Source organism: Erpetoichthys calabaricus, chromosome 8, assembly GCF_900747795.2.
Source record: "Erpetoichthys calabaricus chromosome 8, fErpCal1.3, whole genome shotgun sequence".
NCBI lineage: Eukaryota > Metazoa > Chordata > Cladistia > Polypteriformes > Polypteridae > Erpetoichthys > Erpetoichthys calabaricus.
The window spans coordinates 100257380-100277365 of record NC_041401.2 but is presented as its reverse complement, the minus strand read 5'-3'; the positions used below and the strand labels follow the sequence as shown (position 1 = coordinate 100277365).

Sequence of the window (19986 nt, the reverse complement as noted above, 5' to 3'; positions counted from 1 at the left end):
TGACCAGATACTTTACGTTCTACTAAATACTTCAGCAAAGCAGCTGAGGATGTGACATAAGCTGTGAAACTCACCTCTCTGGCGACCTTGGATGCTGCGTAGAGCCAAGATGTTTTGCTCATCTGACAGGAACTGTTTCATCTTATGGAAGGGTTCTTTGCCACGAATCGTCAGCTTATTCCAGGGCTTTGGACGGGCCAGGATCTCACTGACTGAGCCTTGTGAGAGGCCCAAAACATAATGGCCAAAAATACGCTGACCGATGTTGTGCTTGATGAGCTGTTCTTTCACCTGCCTGGCAATCTCAGCAGTGTCCATATCTTCTCCTTCCGAGATGCTACCTGCACTTTCTGATTGGCTTGGAGATGGTGCCATGCCATTGACATCTGGGCTGCTTGCCTGCTGCTGAAGAGGGCTGACAGAAAGAGAATTTGTGCTATATGTTGCTGGGGCAAACAACATGGTAGCTGTACCAGCAGATGACTCCTGAAGGGCTTTAGAATAAAAAGTTTGCATGATTTGGCGCTGTAGAAGAGAGTTCAATGCAACCTTTCCTGCCAAAGGGAATGAGCCAGGTGTCCCAGCCAGAGTGGCCCCAAAAAAGTCCTGTCCAATGCCTGTAGGAGAAAACTGGTGCGTGCCGTTGGTGGTGGATGCCTGCTCGGCAAGTCCAGTACTGTTGCTACCAGTTGTGCGCAGCAGTTGTGAAGGGGATGGGGTGGCCTGCAGGGTGGTGGTGGTGGTGTTGGTGGCAGTGGTGGTGACAGCAGCGTTGACACATTGACTCTCCGGTGTTTGGTCTTTGCTTTTCCTCCCGGCTGACCCTACAAGAAAGGTCAAACACAATGCATTATGGGGGAGCAAAAGGGTGCTTTTTTTTTCTTTTCAAAATATTAAAAAGGGGGAGGGGCAAAAATACGAAGCACTTTATCATGGATTAAAAATATATAATAAAAAAGGCTTCATATGCATTCCATACTACCATTTTTTGTGCAATTAAAAAAAAAGGAAAAAAGAAAGAAAAAAGACAAAATCTGCCAAACGTATGCCCCCCACAACATAAAGCTCATGCATTTGATGTTTGTACCTTTCTTGCTTGGTGCAGCCTAGAGCCTGCTTCTAATTTAAGAATTCAGTCAATATTTTTCTTTAAGGAATTTGCTGTTTTGTCATTTTGAGTAGATACAGTGGACACACTGTAGAACTCCAAGTAAATAAATTGGGGGAAAGGAGTTAATATGGAGGGTAATTATTCAGGAGTGGTTTCTGAAGCTCAGGCAGGTTAACGTCAAGGTTCATCCACTTCACTTGCCCTAGGCTTTCCTTGGTACCAGCCACATCCATCTAGGAGAAGCTCATAGAAATCCTTTGTATTCAACCATGATAGAGTATGCTCAAAAATATCAGCCTTTGGATTTTGTTTTCATCTGGAGAAGTAAAGAAAAGGGTGTTCTGCCCACTGACAATGTCCCAAGTCATTTGCCGCAGAAAAATGTTAAACTGCAGTGATCCAAAGTGTCTGGAAGGCATGTAGAACTGGACAGGCAGAAACAGCTGCATCCTGGCTACATGTGTAGCTGGGGTTTTTATTTGCATCTTGTTCAGTCCTTGCAGCCCTAGTTAGGAGGCTGGCATCTTTCAGTTGTAAATCGAACAAGGATAAGGGAAGGGACAAAATAATAATGGGGGTTTGCTTTGCTTTGCATGTGTGCATTGCTTCCATTTCCAGGGTCCTTGGAAAAGCTGCTTAATATGCCATGAATGTGCATTGTGCAGGCCAAAAAAATGCAAAAAAACATACTAAAAAAAAATTTTAAAAATTAAAAACAAAAGGAATTCAAATGAAAAAGTAGTACTGAAAAAATGTGTGGCCTCAACAGCAACGGTTTGGCTTTATGGACTAAACAGATATAACAAGATTCTGTTATTTCCTTTTATTGTTAACATAGCCATACATACACCAACAATTCCCACTATGGCTCAACATCTTTCTGAAGGAGGTAAGCCCTCGATAGCCCTGCAAGTTACAGGCAATATATGTGACATTGTCAACTGCAGCTGCTGAGGCACCTCACATGGTGAAGCCTAGAGAAAGGTGTTTCTGCTGACATGAAAAAAGTGTTGAAATACTGGGTAAATAAAAAAAATGTGTTTAGCAGCACATTTGTTATTTTATTTTATGAACTAACTCAGACTGACAATTCTGGTTAATCAACTTAAAAAGAACAGCAGCAGAGTATATACAGGGTTTTGGTGAATTTTACAAAAATCTCAGTGAATTGTTTTTAGACGAATCTCAAGCAACAATACCTAAACATGCTACAGAAAACTGAACAAATGTTTTCTTTTTTTAGGGTTTAAATTTCTGTAGAAAAAGATTAGGACTTCATTGTAAACTTTTGGAAAAATGCTATTTTCACCTCTACATAGCAATATTTTTTTCTGGAATAAAAGACCTGAAGAGCCTACACAAATAGTCATTAATAGCCAGCTGTGGCCTTGTGCATATTTAATTATGCTCCTTCCCTCACAAAACATCACAGAAATAAACAATGCATAACCATTTAGGAAGACTGATTGATCATTACATACAGTGGCAAGCAAAAGTTTGCTTAAAACCTTGCTTAAAATGTCTGTTACTGTGAATAGTTAAATGAGCAGAAGATGAGCTGATCACCAAAAGATTCAAAGATAAGGATGACATATTCCTATAATATTTTAAACAAGATTGGGGCACAGTGGTGGCTCTGAGGCTAGGGATTTGCACTGGCAATAGGAAGGTTGCCGGTTCAAATCCCGTAAACACCAAAAAAGTGACTCTACTTCCTTGGGCCCTTGAGCAAGGCCCGTGACCTGCAATTGCTCCGTCCTGGGTTTGACATTAATCTGCATCCAGCCCTGCATGTAAGGCCCTCAAACCTGCATGAAAAACCTGGGGGTTGGTGGCAGAACTGGCACTTCAGCCACCAAAAAAACCTCACATTGTTCCACTCCATCTGAACTAGTGTGGTGCTGAGGTGTCACCCATTGCATGGCTGTACTTGGGTCCTAATCTGGGATCTTGAGTTGGTCTGTCATGTGGTGGGTGCGGTAATGCGCTGTATCCGCGCGTGCTCCTAACCTCCTCTCCCTCTCTTAAACAAGATTACATTTTTATTTCCATCACTCACAGGTATAATATACCAAAAAAATAATAAGGGCCCCCGACATGGACAGTAACACTCCTTTTGAAAAGTATCAAAGCTTTTTGTAGCCGAGTAAGAGTCTTTCATTTCTCACTTAGGGTATTTCCACCCATTCATCCTAGCAAAAAGCTTCTAATTCTGCAATATTCTTGGGCTTTCTGGCATGCACTGCTCTTTTAAGATCTATACCCAGATTTTCAATGATGTTTAGGTCAGGGGCCTGTGAGGGCCATGGCAAAACCATCAGCTTTTAAGGTATTCCATTGTAGATTTTGAGGTGTTTTGGATCATTATCTTGTTGTACGGCTCATCTTCTTTTTAACTTCAGCTGTTTCACAGATGGTGTGATGTTTGCCTCCAGAATTTGCTGGTATTTATTTGAATCTATTCTTCCCTTTACCAATGACATGTAGCCTGTACCACTGACTGCAAAACAAGCCCAAAACATGATCAATCAACCACCATACTTAATAGTTGGAGAGGTGTTCTTTCCTGGAATTCAACACCCTTTTTTCTCCAAACATACATTTGCACATTATGGGCCAAAAAGTTCTATTTTGACTTCGTCAGTCCATAGAACTTGTTTCCAAAATGCATCAGGTTTGTTTAGATGTTCATATGCAACCTTCAGGCACTGACGTTTGTGGCTGGGATGCAGGAATGTTTTTTTTCTGCTTACTCTAAGGTCATATTTGTTCAAGTGTCACTGCACAGTAGAACAGTGCATCACCAGTCAGCATCTGCTTAAACTTCCTAAAGGTCATTTGCAGTGAAAAAGGTATTTTTTTTTATTTGCCTTTATAGCAATCCAGCAAGCAATTCTTTTAGAAAGATTTCTTGGTCTTCTAGACATTAACTTGATTCAACAGTTCCTGTTAATTGTCATTTCTTAATAACATTACAAAATGAGGAAACAGCTACCAGAAAATACTATGCTATCTTCTTGTAGCTTTCTCTTGCTTTGTATCAATTATTTTATTATTCAGAGTGCTAGGCAACTGCTAAGAGAAGCCCATGGCTGCTAATTGTTGGGACAAGGTTTGAGGAGTCAAAGAATGTACACAGCTTTGCAATTTGCATCACCTGGGATTTTCAAATGATGACTGTGAACAAGCCATAGTCCTAATGAGCTAATGAAGGCCTGAGACATTGGGATAAGTTATCTGGTACCTCAAATGTCTTGGGGTGCCCAATCTTTTGCATGGTTCTTCTTTCCTTTTTTACTGTACAACTGCACAAAACAAAAACAATACACTAATCTTGCATAAAATGCTGAAAAGAAATGTGTCATCTTTAACTTTATACCTTTTTGGTGATCAGTTCATCTTCTGATCACTTAACTATTCACAGTAACAGACGTTTTAAGCATGAGTGCCCAAACTTTTGCATGCCACTGTATCTGGAAAGATTCCTGTATGAGCTGTAGAAAGTGACCCTAACCCATACTAAAGAACAGTATTAAAACATAATTTTTAATCTGAATCTGTCAATGGTACCAAAAAGAAAAAAAAATCTCGTAAATTAAAACATACAATATGTCAAAAGTATATACAGGTTGAGTATCTCTAATCAGAAAAGCCTGGGAGCAGAGAATTTCAGATTATGGAATATTTGTATATACACAATGAGATATCTTGGAGATACGCTTGATCAAACAGGGAAATGTAGCCAAAGCATCTAAATGACTTTATTAAATGTAGTTATTCTTGCTTTAGGCCAACAGATGTCATTACATATTTAGAGATGCCAAGCAATCACTGGTGGGTGTCAAAATGGATACCCTGAATAGAGGCTCACCTTTGTAATTAACAAGTTCATTGACAAAGAAATCACTAAACAACTTATGGATTCTGCCATATCTTTGGATGAGGTGGCCTGCTGCATCATCTGTTGCTCATTGTTTGTTCTTAAAGCTAATTTAACTATTACATTTGTGTGTAACAACTTATTTTATCTAAGAACATACTAGAGCAAGCTCTTGCTGCAAACTATTAATTAAAAGTGATGTTTTGCCACGATAAAATATAAAGAAAAATCCTCTCCTCCCCTTCCCATGGCAGTTTCATATAGAGTATTTAATGAAAATTGTGTCTGTGATTTAAACTATAATATAAAGGTGAAAAGAAGTTTGTACATATATGAAAAGAGAAAAGAAAGATTCAGTCATCACATTTACATTTACTCTCAAAACTAGGAAAAGATGAGTAACCTGGTTAAAGCTGAAACCTGGATTCTTAAAAATCTCTGATTATATGTGCAAGAATGCTTCCAGAGTTCTCCTTTGGCAAAACATTCCTAACATTCCAATGCTATTAAACTGTGCAAAAAAAAGTTCTACGTCATCATTGGCTACTGTGAATTCAAAAAATGGGCATAAATCCTGTGATAATGTTCTTGTGTTTTATAAATACGTTTAATTCTAAATGGCTCTAAAGTAAATAACATTCATCCCCTTTTTAGAACCCGGACCTGATCCAGCAATGATTTGTAGTGTGGCCTGCAGCAGTGTGCAGCTGGGCACTGCATCACCCAATCACATAGTTTCAACATATCTACAGCAAATAGCTAGATTAAAATTAAAGCGACGGTTTATTATCCATATTACTAAACGAGAATGGTAAACCGGATATGGACGCAGGGTCGTGCCCGTGGACGCAAAAGACATAGTGCGCAAGCGCCACAAGCAGGATAAAGCGAGGTCAGAAATAAAACACTATATTACTGTTAAAGGCTTGCACGCAGCACACACTTGGGTGTATGACTGAGCCCTGCAAAGGACCAGCATACTGGTTCGTGTGTTTCTTGCCTTATACCCAGTGCTGCTGGGGTAATTTGTAATGCAAGGTACTTTTAATGTTACCCTGAACACAGCTCCCAAGGTTATGCTGCTGAGTTTAGCACTGTATGATCAGCTCATCAACATAAATTTAGCGACTTCTGAAATACTGGGATAGATGATTTCAGCTAGCAGAAGGAATAATGTCATTGCTCTAGCATTTGCCTTTTTCTATCCATGACTGCTGAAAGCATGTGTAAAGCTAACACATGCACAGGCAGACAGAGTACAACGGACATGCGCAGGCTACAAAATACTGAACTGTAACCCAGTTAAGGGTTTATATGGCCAAATACACGGGTTATTCACAGTTAACATGTGTTAACCTAGTTTCTCAGAGGCCAATAACTTGGTTTCACTAACAGGAACAGGGGTTTACATGGCAATTTAGAAACCAGGTTTCTTAAAATAACCAGGTTATTGAAGCACTTCTATATGCACTGAACAAGTATTTATCCCTTTAGTTATGCCACACCTTAAACAGGCAGGTATAATCAGTTGTGTGTTTTGAGGCTACATAACTGGTTTAGTCACCTTGTCCAATGAAGGTGTTTCTAATGTGTTTAGGTTAAATGCTTCTTTCCTGGTACATCATCAGAACAATTTATCATAAAATAAATATCAAGACAAAGAAACCTTGGGTGGCACGGTGGCGCTGTGGTAGCACTGCTGCCTCGCAGTATGGAGACCCAGGTTTACTTCCCGGGTCCTCACTGCGTGGAGTTTGCATGTTCTCCCAGTGCCTGCATGGGTTTCCTCCGCGTGCTCCGGTTTCCTCCCACAGTCCAAAGCCATGCAGGTTAGGTGGATTGGCAATCCTAAATTACCCCTAGTGTGTGCTTGGTGTGTGTGTGTGTGTGTGTGTGCGTGTGTGTGTGTGTGTGTCCGTCCTTCAGTGGGTTGGCACTCTGCCTGGAATTGGTTCCTGCCTTATGCCCTGTGTTGGCTGGGATTGGCTCCAGCAGACCCCCGTGACCCTGTGTTTGGATTCAGTGGGTTGGAAAATGGATGGGTGGAAGAAACCTTAAAAGAGAAATTCAATAAAAATAATTTTGAAAAAGCACTAGTAACAGAAATGGAAAAACATATGAAGGACTGAATATTGTCAAAGCAAAGACTTAAACTGAGAAAGCATGTGACAAATGTAAACCAGCATAGAAAATGGGATTGCAAAAATTAGTAAACATTTAAGATTAATTAGGGAAAATAATCTGCAATCTTTAAATGAATTACAGTTGGTAATGAAAATAAGAATCCAACACTGTGGCAGAGAGACATTAGAAGCTAGCTTAGCAAATAAAAATAGGACAGAGCATGAAAGGAAAACCTTCAGTAGTATGCAAGAGACCTGCAAATTGGGACATGGTTCAACTTCCAGTAGAACAATGGCCCAAAACATGTGGGTACATAAAGATTCCATGTTAAAGTAATCATGAATATGTCACATGAACTGAAAACAGCTGTTCTGCAATGGTCCCCATGCAGCTAGGAGGAATACAAGCATTTTTAAGTCATTGTCGCAAAATGCCAGATATTAGTAATTTTCTATTTTTTTTAATTCTAATTAATTTTGAAAGTTTTGCAAAATTTTGACACCATTTTGACATTAAAAAGAGCTTTTAATGTTGATCAATGAAGAAAAATCCCAATGAGTACCTGAAGAGTCCCAATCACAACAAAAAATAAATAAAATAAAAAGGGTGGTGGGGTGAATAATTTACTGTGTGAGTAAAAAGTGTGATTAAAAAATAAAGTTATATAAAGCAAACAAATCAAAACAAGTGTGTTTTGTTCGTTTTTTTTTTCTAAAGCCTGCTGAAACAAATTATAAAGCTACCTATTTTGGTATGGTTCAAGCTTTAAAATGTCCAATTCAATCAGGAAGAACATGAAGTCAGATGTCAGTCCCCACCCATTTGTCTTAATGTCAAGGGCTTGCTGCACTAGTTGCTGTAATCATCATTCTACAGAACAAGTTCCAACCAAGCTCTCTGCTGGGATATTCATTAATTGACTTGGTTAATATTCTGCTGTAAAAAAAACATCTTCTGCAGTGTGGTTGTGGTTAATTACAGATGCAAAAAAGAGAACAATGCAAAACAAGACAAATAAAATAATTAAAATGTCAACAGATTGAAATACATTTAAAAAACAAATGGATACATTAGTAATTATACATCTTTTGCCAAATGAATACTTGTTATCAAAAACTAAACAATGTGTCTCTAGTGACCTTTAATTTTAACAGGTAAACTTAACTAGTTCCCCTAAAAAGTCCCAATTGAACTACAATAATAATGTGGACTCCTCTCACAGTTAAAAAAATATTGAGACATTGAAGTTGTCTTGTGGATTTCTCTAATTTTGACTTAACAATTAGTGCCCACAGAAAGGCTGACAACAGCCCCTCTATAAAAATTCAGGACAATAACAAGAAGTGTTTACAAAGTAATTCTACTTTTTCTTCACTATGATACATAAATTCATAGTAAAATGTCATAATGTTTCATTTAGTACCAATTACCTGCTATCTAACAATAAAAATGTGAATGTCACATTGAAAAGACTATCTGGGTAACCACCACCTACCGCTCAGATCACTGTTAGCAATACGAAGACTTGCACTTTCTGACTGCAAAGCACGATTCTTCTCCAGTAGCAATACCTCCAGTGGTTTTGATGCATCCTGAAAAAGAAGAACATGCTTTGATGACTTTTGCCCAAAAAGAAATAGTGTAAAAAACAAAACATACATTTGTAAATATAGTTATGTAGAAATATGGACTAATTATTAGAACATCACACAGAATGCAGGAACTTAAATTATATTAATTCATGCACAGTAATATAGCAATAACATAGCAATATCTTGAAAACATTACAGAAAATAGTTTCACATGCTCTATATAATCAGAAACTGAGGAAAGAATTACAATAAGATAACTCTCATCTGTTTTATTGTTTTTAAAAATGTATTATTTATGATCATTATAGTCAGTATAGGCTTTCCCACTAAAGTAAGTTTATCACTACCTATTTCTCTCCTGATCATAGAATAAAAAACATTATTACTAAAATTTAAATTTAAATTTAAAAAGTCATTAAGAATTAACAAACAAAAGAGAAAACACATAAATAATCATAAAAACAAGAAATGGCATTATTCTTAAACAAAAAAAATGTTAGTCTCTTATGTATTTAAATAGCATTTATTTGTGAAACTTAACACTGCTAGCCTACTATTGGTGCTACTGAATGAATGCAAATAAAAACAAGAGAAATGGGTCAGCTATCACCATGGAGCACATCATCCAACATTCTTGGGGATTGTAACAACTTCTTTAACTGCTCCTCTTTCCTTGTGACTTTTTCTCTTTCTGCTTGTTGTGACCTTTCCCCTCCGCCTCTTACTTTTAATGCCCCATCTACCTCAGTCTCTTTCTGATCAGTGCAAAGGACTCTTTTCTACACTCACTTTAAAGCCAATATGGAGATCCCATGTCTAGTCAAATCTATGCTGCCGATGACTAGAAACATACTGTAAGTGCTGGCACAACTGCCTGATGTTAGATGATCACCATGACTAAGAGATTATGATGTATTACTGGCTAAAATCTTGGACTTTGAAATGCAAGTCCAGCAACACTGGATTTGAATCTTAGTTGACACCCCCCCCCCCATATAATGCCTTTTGTAAATTTAAATTTGAGAACTGCAATGCAGAATTAATAGGTGAATCTAATTCTCAAATGATCCACTGTTAGAAATAACTTTAAGTGGTTCTTAGTTCAAAACACTCGAGTTCTACTGCACTACATACATTTCTCTGCTAACTAAAAGAAATGCAAATTCAATGTAGACAAAAAAATTGATACAAAAAAGTGCTTTAGACAGCAAAAACAAAAGAGCTAAGGTATGAGGAAGCTTTTCAGAAAAGGCTGGGATTAGTGCTGCAGCCACCATTCTAGTTAATATACATAAGAAATCTGGGTTTAAAAAAAAAAAAAAACATCAGGTCGATCAATTTAGTAGATGATGCTAAACTGAGGAAAAAGTACATAATGTAGAATCAGCTGAATTGTTACAAAAGGACCTGAACAAATGCAGCCTTGGATAGTGGGATAGTTTCATAGTAGATTAAATTTAATGGAAGAAAATGTAAAGTATTACACACAGGATGTAAAAATGTTAAGAGTGGAATATGTAATGGGAATTCTGAAGCATGGAAGTACACCCTATAAGGAGGACTTTGGAGTCCTAATGGATGCGTCACTATCTGCATCAAGACAGTGAACAGAAGCGATCAGGTTGTTAGGTTAAATGACATGATGTTTAGAGTAAAATTGAGGCTATGCTTAAAATATATAATGTACTGGTGAGACCTCAGCTGAAATACAGTAATCCCTCCTCCATCGCGGGGGTTGCGTTCCAGAGCCACCCGCGAAATAAGAAAATCCGCGAAGTAGAAACCATATGTTTATATGGTTATATTTATATTGTCATGCTTGGGTCACAGATTTGCGCAGAAACACAGGAGGTTGTAGAGAGACAGGAACGTTATTCAAACACAGCAAACAAACATTTGTCTCTTTTTCAAAAGTTTAAACTGTGCTCCATGACAAGACAGAGATGACAGTTCCGTCTCACAATTAAAAGAATGCAAACATATCTTCCTCTTCAAAGGAGTGCGCCTCAAGAGCAGATGTCAGAGAGATAGAGAAAAGCAAACAAATCAATAGAGCTGTTTGGCTTTTAAGTATGCGAAGCACCGCGGCACAAAGCTGTTGAAGGCGGCAGCTCACACCCCCTCCGTCAGGAGCAGGGAGAGAGAGAGAGACAGAGAGACAGAGAAAAACAAACAACCAAAAATCAATACGTGCCCTTCGAGCTTTTAAGTATGCGAAGCACCGTGCAGCATGTCGTTTCAGGAAGCAGCTGCACAGAAGGTAGCAACGTGAAGATAATCTTTCAGCATTTTTAGACGAGCGTCCGTATCGTCTAGGTGTGCGAACAGCCCCCCTGCTCAATCCCCCTACGTCAGGATCAGAGAAAGTCAGCGCAAGGGAGAGAGAGAGAAAAGTAAGTTGGGTAGCTTCTCAGCCATCTGCCAATAGCGTCCCTTGTATGAAATCAACTGGGCAAACCAACTGAGGAAGCATGTACCAGAAATTAAAAGACCCATTGTCCGCAGAAATCCGCGAACCAGCAAAAAATCCGCGATATATATTTAAATATGCTTACATATAAAATCCGCGATGGAGTGAAGCCGCGAAAGGCGAAGCGCGATATAGCGAGGGATTACTGTACTGGGTATAGTTTTGGCCTCTGTGTTACAAACAAAAAACAAAAAAAAACACAGCAGTGCCAGACAAAGTCCAGAGAAGAGCAACTAGGCTGATTCCAGAACTGAGAGGTATGAGCTATGTGGAAAGATTAAAGGAATTGAACCTTTTCAGTTTAAGCATCTAGAAATTAACAAGTGGCGAGACTGAAGGGTTTGTAATTTTTTAGGGAATGATTACAGTGATTTCCATGTTCTCCCCGTGTCTGCGTGGGTTTCCTCCAGGCGCTCCGGTTTCCTCCCACAGTCCAAAGACATGCAGGTTAGGTGGATTGGCGATTCTAAATTGGCCCTAGTGTGTGCTTGGTGTGTTTGTGTGTGTCCTGCGGTGGGTTGGCACCCTGCCCAGGATTGGTTCCTGCCTTGTGCCCTGTGTTGGCTGGGATTGGTTCCAGCAGACCCCTGTGACCCTGTGTTCGGATTCAGTGGGTTGGAAAATGGATAGATGGATGATTACAGTGAAACCCTGCTGTTACTTTAAAATAAATTCCTCAACAAAAACTCTGCACATAGTTTGAAAATTGCATTGGGAAAATTTCACACAACTATAAGAAAGTGTTTTTATTTTTCCCCTCAGACAAAGTACTATAGGCGCACTGAATAAATTACCAAGTAGCATAGTAGAGAGTGGGACATTAGGGACCTTCAAATCTCAACACCATTTTGGAGAATCTTACTCGTTGGGCTAAGTGGAATGTTCTAGTCAAAATCATTCTAATTCACTAAACTACATAACAATAACTATATAAACACTTCTAAGATCATCAACACACAACCCTTACCAATGAAATAATTAAAAACCCAGTTAAAAATAGTTATTATGATGCTCAGCAATAATGTTACTAATGTTTTGTGCAGAAAATAAGCATCAGACCCTGTGTAGAAGTTTGTGGCAAAGATAAAAATTTACAGTTTGCTAAATATGACTCATAATATCTCTCGATTATAAAAAAAAAATCCTGGAGAGAAACACTAGGGTGTCGAGACGTGATCTTCACGTTAAGATCCTGGAAGACACTTAAAAGACCCGCGAGACGAAAGGAAATGGCCACGGAGCGTCTCGCGGGGACCTTAAACATGAGACATTGTGCCAAGAGATTGACCTAGGACCGTCTCATGATGATGTAGAACATGAGATTCTTGCAAGACACACCCTACTTACAATCAATATAAAAAAAAACAACGGGCAACAAAACATTCAGTCATGTGAAGGATTTGAGCACACGCAGATGCAGGGTCTCAGCGCATATAAAGCGTGTAAGGACAATACGTTATAAATGAAACGTCGACGACTAAGCAAAGAAGAAAGCAGCATGGAGAAAAGAGACTCAAAAGCGTTGGAGAGAAAAAAGAGCAAAAAAGAAAAAATAATCTAGGTGCAAATTCAGAAAATAAGGAAAGTAATTATCAGCCCGTAACAAGTGGAACTGAAACAAAGCATGTCCAATCGGGCCCAGAATTAAAAGACAGAGTAAAAGACAAAGTATAAACTTCATAAAGACGTTCACAAACGTTGGCGCTATACACATGCACAGCAGGTAAGAGATTATGAAAGCAGTGGAATTCAAAAGGCTCAAAAAAAAAAAAATGTTGGCACGATACACATGCAGAGAAAGGTACAGAATATGAAAGTAGGAAAATCAGAAAGTACAAAAAAAGAAAGTAAAGATCGCAGTAGCACAAACAAACGGAAATTTTACATGAAAAAGGGAAAATAATCACAACGGACCAAGTGTCACTGAAAAAAAAGCAGGACAAAGTGACGTCAGAAATAAAAAACAGAGTAGAAAAAAAAGTAAAACATCATAAAGAGGTTAAAAAACAAGGAGGCCAAACACATGCAGAGCAGGTTAGAGATAATGGAAACTGGAATTCAAAAGACTCGAAAGAAACGTAGGCGCAAAACGCATGCAGAGCAAGATACAGAATATGAAAGCAGAAAAAAACGACAGTGTCAAAAAAAGAAAGTAAACATCGCATTAGTGCAAACAAAGAGAAATTATTACTCAGAGAAATAACGAAAAGGTGAATAGAGATCGAATATATGGACACAGGTGATATTTCAGAAGTATATAAATATTGTAAGGCTTTGAAGTTTAAGTCAGAGAATTTCAAAAACCTGATTTACCTCAAATGCATTTATTGGTTACTTTGCAAAAAAAATTATTAACTGCTGATGATGCAGATCGCTTTGTCTGTGCTGAAATTCCAAACAGAGAAACCTACCCTGAATTATGGTACAAAGTCATTAAACACATGTCTCACTGACCTCATTTAAAAGATTCAGCATATTGGGACATGAAAGATTCCAAATATTGTTTTTACAGAAGTTCTGAAATAAAAGTGAAACTAATGAAATAGCAACAATTCAAAGAAAAAAAAAATCTTAAAAAAGTGTGTATCCAGGAAACCAAACACGGGGGTTGGCGAGCGAAGCAAGCAGGGAGCGAAGCCCCCTAGTTTATGTATATATTTAAGCTTGGGAAATCCAACCAGAGGCTTTGAGCCTCCTGTTAAAGTATGGAAGCTCAAGCAGTCAGTCTCAGCCATTGTTAAAACAGAGCCTGGGTTGAGTGAATGTTAAATATGTAAGCACTACAGGAAGTACATGTGAATCAAGTCTAATAAATTAGGAATTTCCAGTATTAATTAATTCCAGTAGTATTAATTTTTCCATCAATATAAAAACAAACTTAGAGGTTAAAATGCCAATTTACTACCTACACAAAAATATTTTTGGGGATGATCTTTGGGCAATGTGCACATTTGGAGGTCTTATGGGCTCATGTTCTGATAATTACTCCTTTAACACTAGAATTACCAGAGTCTACGAAAAAACTCGTAGATCCGGCCCACCTTAAAACCGTTCTCCCTTCTCCGCCAGCGTCTTTTGTCTTCTAAATGTGCTGATTAAGACAAGCAGCAAGCAGCCAGCTATTCCATCCCCCACCGTCGCAGAACGTTCACTAAGTTTTCCCAACTCATGCCTTGTTTCATTATCTGGGAGTGACTGAACTGCTGGAGTTTTACAGTGGAAATAATAAATCGCTATTTGGAACACACGCATTTCATGTGTGTTCCGTTTCTACAGTAATCTGTGTAAACACATTTTTAAAACAGAAACGTTTTTCAAATTTTAGTAGTAAATGACAAAATGTAGGCATAAACTATATAATGTATGAAGCCTGAAGTCCAAAGATCAAGTAAACACTTTCACAAAAGGTTCAAGGAAGAGACAACAGCTTCCGTGGCATAGCGGTAAGATTTGCTGACTTGTAATTAAGAGTCCCCGGTTCGATCCCCACTCACTCCTATATTTGCCGTTTTCAGTAGTGAGCTGCTCTTTTTGTTAATATTATACAGTACACACATACATTTGGTTTGCGTCTGTAACACACGGTGTGCATTTATAGGACCTATAAAAGTTAACCTTTTTTTTTTTTTTTTTTTTTTTACTTTTATTCTCTCTAAATCACGATACATACTACCGCCCCCCCCCCCCACCCAGGGATCTGATGCTGTTATTTTTCATTTGAAACGGAATAACTGTAGATGTGAGTGGTGTTTTGAGACAATGGAACTGGACATTCTCTCATCTGGAGGGATTAAAGTTGACACACAAACGCTGGCGAATCTGCCTTCTTCGTATCTCACAGTCACTTGATTTTTTTTATTCAGTTTTATTGAGTGTTCCTGCTCATGCTGAATTAGTGTGCACCTTATGGTGTATGCTGTCAAAAAAAACAAAAAAAAAACACAGACTTAGGTATACATGATATTTGGAATTATTCGTTTTATGACCTGTATAGTACATTTCGGAAAACTTTGTGGCACAGATGCAATATTATTCATATTATTCTTGCCAGTCCCCACATGTTGCTGTATGCTGTTTCTTTTGTACTCCAGGAAAAGTACAGAGCAGTAACTTCAGCGCTATATGCAATCATCAGATTCAAATGTTAACTGTTCACACACGCAAGGATCATCTTTCCCACATTTACAACGTGTGTACCTGTTACAATGTACACGCTTCTCTCTATGCTGTGGTTTCTATTACACACCAATTTATAAATTTTATGTCCGTTTGAGGTTAAAAAGAAAAAAATATACCACTTCCTCCTTAACGGGGAATCAAACTCAGGTCTCTGAGGGACAGTAAGCCTGCTGCGCTCTGAGACAGCAAATCTTACCGCTACGCCGCGGAAGCTGTCGTATTGTTCCTGAACCTTTTGAGAAAGTGTTTATTTGATGTTTAGACGTCATGCTTCACACATTCTATAGTTTATGCCTACATTTTGTAACATTTATTACTAAAGTATGAAAAAGTTTCTGTTTTAACAATGTGTTTACACAGATTACTGTAGAAACAGAACACACATGAAATGTGTGTGTTCCAAATAACGATCTATTATTTCCACTCTAAAACTCCACTTCACTCCCAGATAATCAATCAAGGCATGAGCTGGGAGATGTGCACGTTCTAAGTCGGTGGGGGGATGGAATAGCCGGCTGCTTGCAGCTTGTTTTTATCGGCACAGGCGGAGAGGTGCGAATGGTTTTAAGGTGGGCCGGATCTACGAGTTTTTTCGTAGACTCTGGAGAAAAGCCAAGCAAAATGACACCTTTTATTGGCTAACTAGAAAGATTACAATATGCAAGCTTTCGAGGCAACTCAGGCCCCTTCTTCAGGCAAGATGTAAGATTACATCTTGCCTGAAGAAGGGGCCTGAGTTGCCTCGAAAGCTTGCATATTGTAATCTTTCTAGTTAGCCAATAAAAGGTGTCATTTTGCTTGGCTTTTCTCTACATTCATAATGGCTAACACGGTACAGCACCCTAGTACTATTCGTAGACTCTGGTAATTCTAGTATTAAGGTTTTTTTTTTTTCTTTTTTAGCTGTTTTTTGGATTGCATTATTCGGTTATGACAACAATACAACAGTTATATTATAAAACCTGGTCCAAATAAAGTACAAGATGGTGAAATCAGAGTCTCAGAATTATTTGTTATTGTGAGAAGGATCTTGGCATCTAAAAGATGTTTTACAAATAACGTGAGAAGTGCTTCAGTGTTAGTTTGTAAATGCATAAAGTGCAGATTATATTTATTTTGTAATGACAGCCAGTGATAACTGAGAACAGTCTAATGTCTACACTGCTGACAAATGTTTTCCGAGAGATTTCAGGTAAGGAAAACAGACAATTCTAGGAAAGGTTGTCAAACTCACTAATTATATTTGCCAGAGCGTGGCCACAAGATACATGTTGATTAGCACATGCAAATAAGATTTCACTGTACTCTGTAAATGTAAGTATGACAATAATGACCATATAATCCTATAATATTGCTTTTAAAATAAAAAGGTGTATCAACTGCATCTTTACACCTGATTATTTTCATGCAGGTACAAGTAAGAAAGAAAAAAATAACTACAGTTTAAATTACAATGACAATAATGGCCAGAAATAATCTTTTTCAGAAACTGTAAAGCAAACTAAAGGCATTAATCAACTGGAAGGTATTCCTGTTCTGTTAAAGCAAACTAAACAGAAGTTGATGCAGCGAAGTTGCCCTCTGCTGCATCATTTCACCAGGAAGAAGCGGTTTAATTTAAAACTAGCTATATGAAGAACTACAAATTATCACCTGAAGCACCCCACACTCTGAGTTACTATTGAACATGAAATGAGTGTGGTTTCCTGCTAGGTAGGAAAGCTAAACTGCACCTCTAAGGTATGAGTGATGGTCAATGTGCCTTACCCACAGACAGTTTCAGCTTGATAACCTCTGGCACATCTAGACAACTGGTTAAAAAGAAATGGATTAACATCTGTAATTTCACTTTGGTTCTTGCTTCTGCATTCTGGTGGCAGTAAGTGGACTGCATGCACTTGCTATGTGGAGGGATTATTTTATGACGTTTTACAGAGTGCAGCTGTTTCTACATTGCATTATTTATTTTATTTTATTTTATTTTAAGGCAATGGAGATAAAAGACACTACTTTAAAATACCCTGACTCATAAGTTCCATCCATCCATTATCCAACCCGCTGAATCCGAACAAAGGGTCACGGGGGTCTGCTGGAGCTAATCCCAGCCAACACAGGGCACAAGGCAGGAACCAATCCCGGGCAGGGTGCCAACCCACTGCAGGACACACACAAACACATCCATACACCAAGCACACACTAGGGCCAATTTAGAATCGCCAATCCACCTAACCTGCATGTCTTTGGACTGTGGGAGGAAACCGGAGCGCCTGGAGGAAACCCACGCAGACACGGGGAGAACATGCAAACTCCATGCAGGGAGGACCCGGGAAGCGAACCCAGGTCCCCCAACTGTGAGGCAGCAGCGCTACCCACTGCGCCTCATAAGTTCTATGAAGTAAATATTAAATAATATATATATTTGCCTATGCAGTATCTATAGTTATAGGTACAGTATACATATTTATCCTAATATTTCCCACAGATGGGATTATAAATAATCTGTTTTTTCTGACCTTCTTGTAGTATGAGATATATAATGGGTGCTTTGAGCTAAATACATTTGTGCTATCAATTGGTGGACAATGTTTGGCGTACAGTTGTAAATCATAATTTGTGTTTGGTAAGAATAATGTTTAAATGAACACTAAATGCATTTTGTATAGACTAAAAACATTTATTTATTAATTCTTTTGTTTTTTTGTTGCAAATGGGAAATGTGTAATCTGGATGTGCGGTAAAATTAAAACAATATCTTGCGCACACACTCATACACAAAGGCTGTGAACTGAATTACTCCAGAAGAAATGCTTATGTCTAATATACACCCCATTTTGTGGATAAGTAAATAATGAATGAAATCCAATGTTTTTTCTTACCTTTGGTGAGGTGCACCTTTTTGATTACTTTAATTTAGGTATTTATTTGGTAAGTAATGTAACTGACTTATGGGAAGTTAAAATGGCTTATTTACAAAGTATTTTTCTGCCTTATTAAATAAATACTACAGTCTAGACAGAAGCCTTTTTCAAAGTTGTTCTTCTGTGTTAAAATTTACTTTATTTTTGTGTGCTTTTGGATGGTATTTAAAATATTCGTCTTGTATATCCACACAATTTAACATAACCTTTATGCAAGCCTCTTATTATGTTCAATGATACAGACATACCTGTGCAGCAGAACCTTCAGATGAAACAAACTCCATAGACTTCAAAATACTGTGGAGACAAAAAGAATGAAGTCATGCAGTAGCATTCATAAGTGTGTACTACTCTGCTCTCTGTTGAGTTACCAGCCTGAACTATTCTAATTCTTACCAGATAAGCAATTGTTAAATTGATAACACTGAAGCAATGACATCTCCCGGAAAGTTGGATGCAGAAAGGTGAAAAAAAAACAAACAAAAACAAAGCATTATGACCCTGCTGGATACTGGATAATATCTAACTTATAACTGGGCTCAATCACCTCGATTTTCAAAACAAACACTGAACCCAAACATCAATATTATTCTGGCTCAGCAACGGACTGAAAGCTACCTGTAAACTGGTAAAAACACTTACACTTTACCAAACTGTAATTGGATAATGCTTTAGCATTTAATGTTAGAGAAAAACGCAAATATGTTAGAGAAAAACTCAAACATTCAAATTAAAGAGTAACCATTATCTAACAATGCAGGTCACAACTTCATAAGTAAGACTAGAACACGGCAAGTTCACCAATACTGAAAAAAGTTCAGACAACAGTTAAATATAATCCAAAATCATCCTGAGAGGGCACCATCAATGGCACTTTAAAGAAAAGTACAATACAGTAAGCAGAAATACCCACAGAAACTTACACCAGAATGCTTTTTTCCAACAAAAACAACCCAAGACCAACAAATGCAAATAACCAGTATTACCAATCCATAACAAGAAAAAGGTGGGAAATTTTTAAGCAGAAGGTCTCAGTTTACAGATGTTTGCAGTTTTGGATTGTGTCAGTTCAGTAAAATGCTCCCATTGCAAATATTTGAAACCACTTGTAAACAATATAAAAACAAAACCACATAATTTCCACCACATTTCTTTCATTGAGAAAAGGACAAACATATTGTAATAACAATAAAAAAGTAATAATTTGTGGAATGATGATGAATTTAAAAAAATTTTACTTTTCTGTGAATTTGCAGTTTTCAGAAATAGACTCAAAACTCCATTCCAAATGCTTTGGTGGAGACTGATAAGAGGTAGTACAAATGCCCATTACAAATGCTAACAATGGGTGTGTCAGGACAGTTGTACAGTAATCAGTCTAACAAGTGTCCTTAAAATAACTTATTCAAAGACATTCAGGTATAAGTACATTAACACTTAAGGGAGGTAGAGAATGACCTAGAGTGGCTAAAATACAGTAACTTAGAAAAACAAGAACCGACTGTCAACATGAGACATTCAGAGTCACAAATCACACAAAAAATATGTCAAGTATAGATAAGATCATAATACAAGGTAAGCAAAAAAAGTAAAAGATTTTTATGTTTATATTCAGTCTCACAAAAAAGCCCAATGTATTAATTGCATGCAACATTTCCCATTATGTTTGAAAAATGTTGTCAAATATAAATAACATGATAAACCTTAAATTT

At 37.8% G+C, this 19986-nt stretch overlaps 1 protein-coding gene across 5 annotated transcripts in view; it reads right to left on the bottom strand.

The window, feature by feature from the left end:
• Positions 1 to 19986, bottom strand: part of cux1b (cut-like homeobox 1b) — a 559925-nt gene that overhangs the window by 177993 nt on the left and 361946 nt on the right. For 4 of the 5 annotated variants that reach the window (XM_051930770.1, XM_051930772.1, XM_028807162.2 and 1 more), the window contains exons 13-15: positions 18523 to 18571; positions 8611 to 8707; positions 75 to 824 (exon numbers count right to left, since the gene is read on the bottom strand). In XM_051930770.1, coding sequence (XP_051786730.1) covers positions 75 to 824; positions 8611 to 8707; positions 18523 to 18571 — 896 coding nt within the window. The remainder of the gene's footprint in view (positions 1 to 74; positions 825 to 8610; positions 8708 to 18522; positions 18572 to 19986) is intronic. The other variant, XM_051930773.1, reaches the window with a different exon arrangement.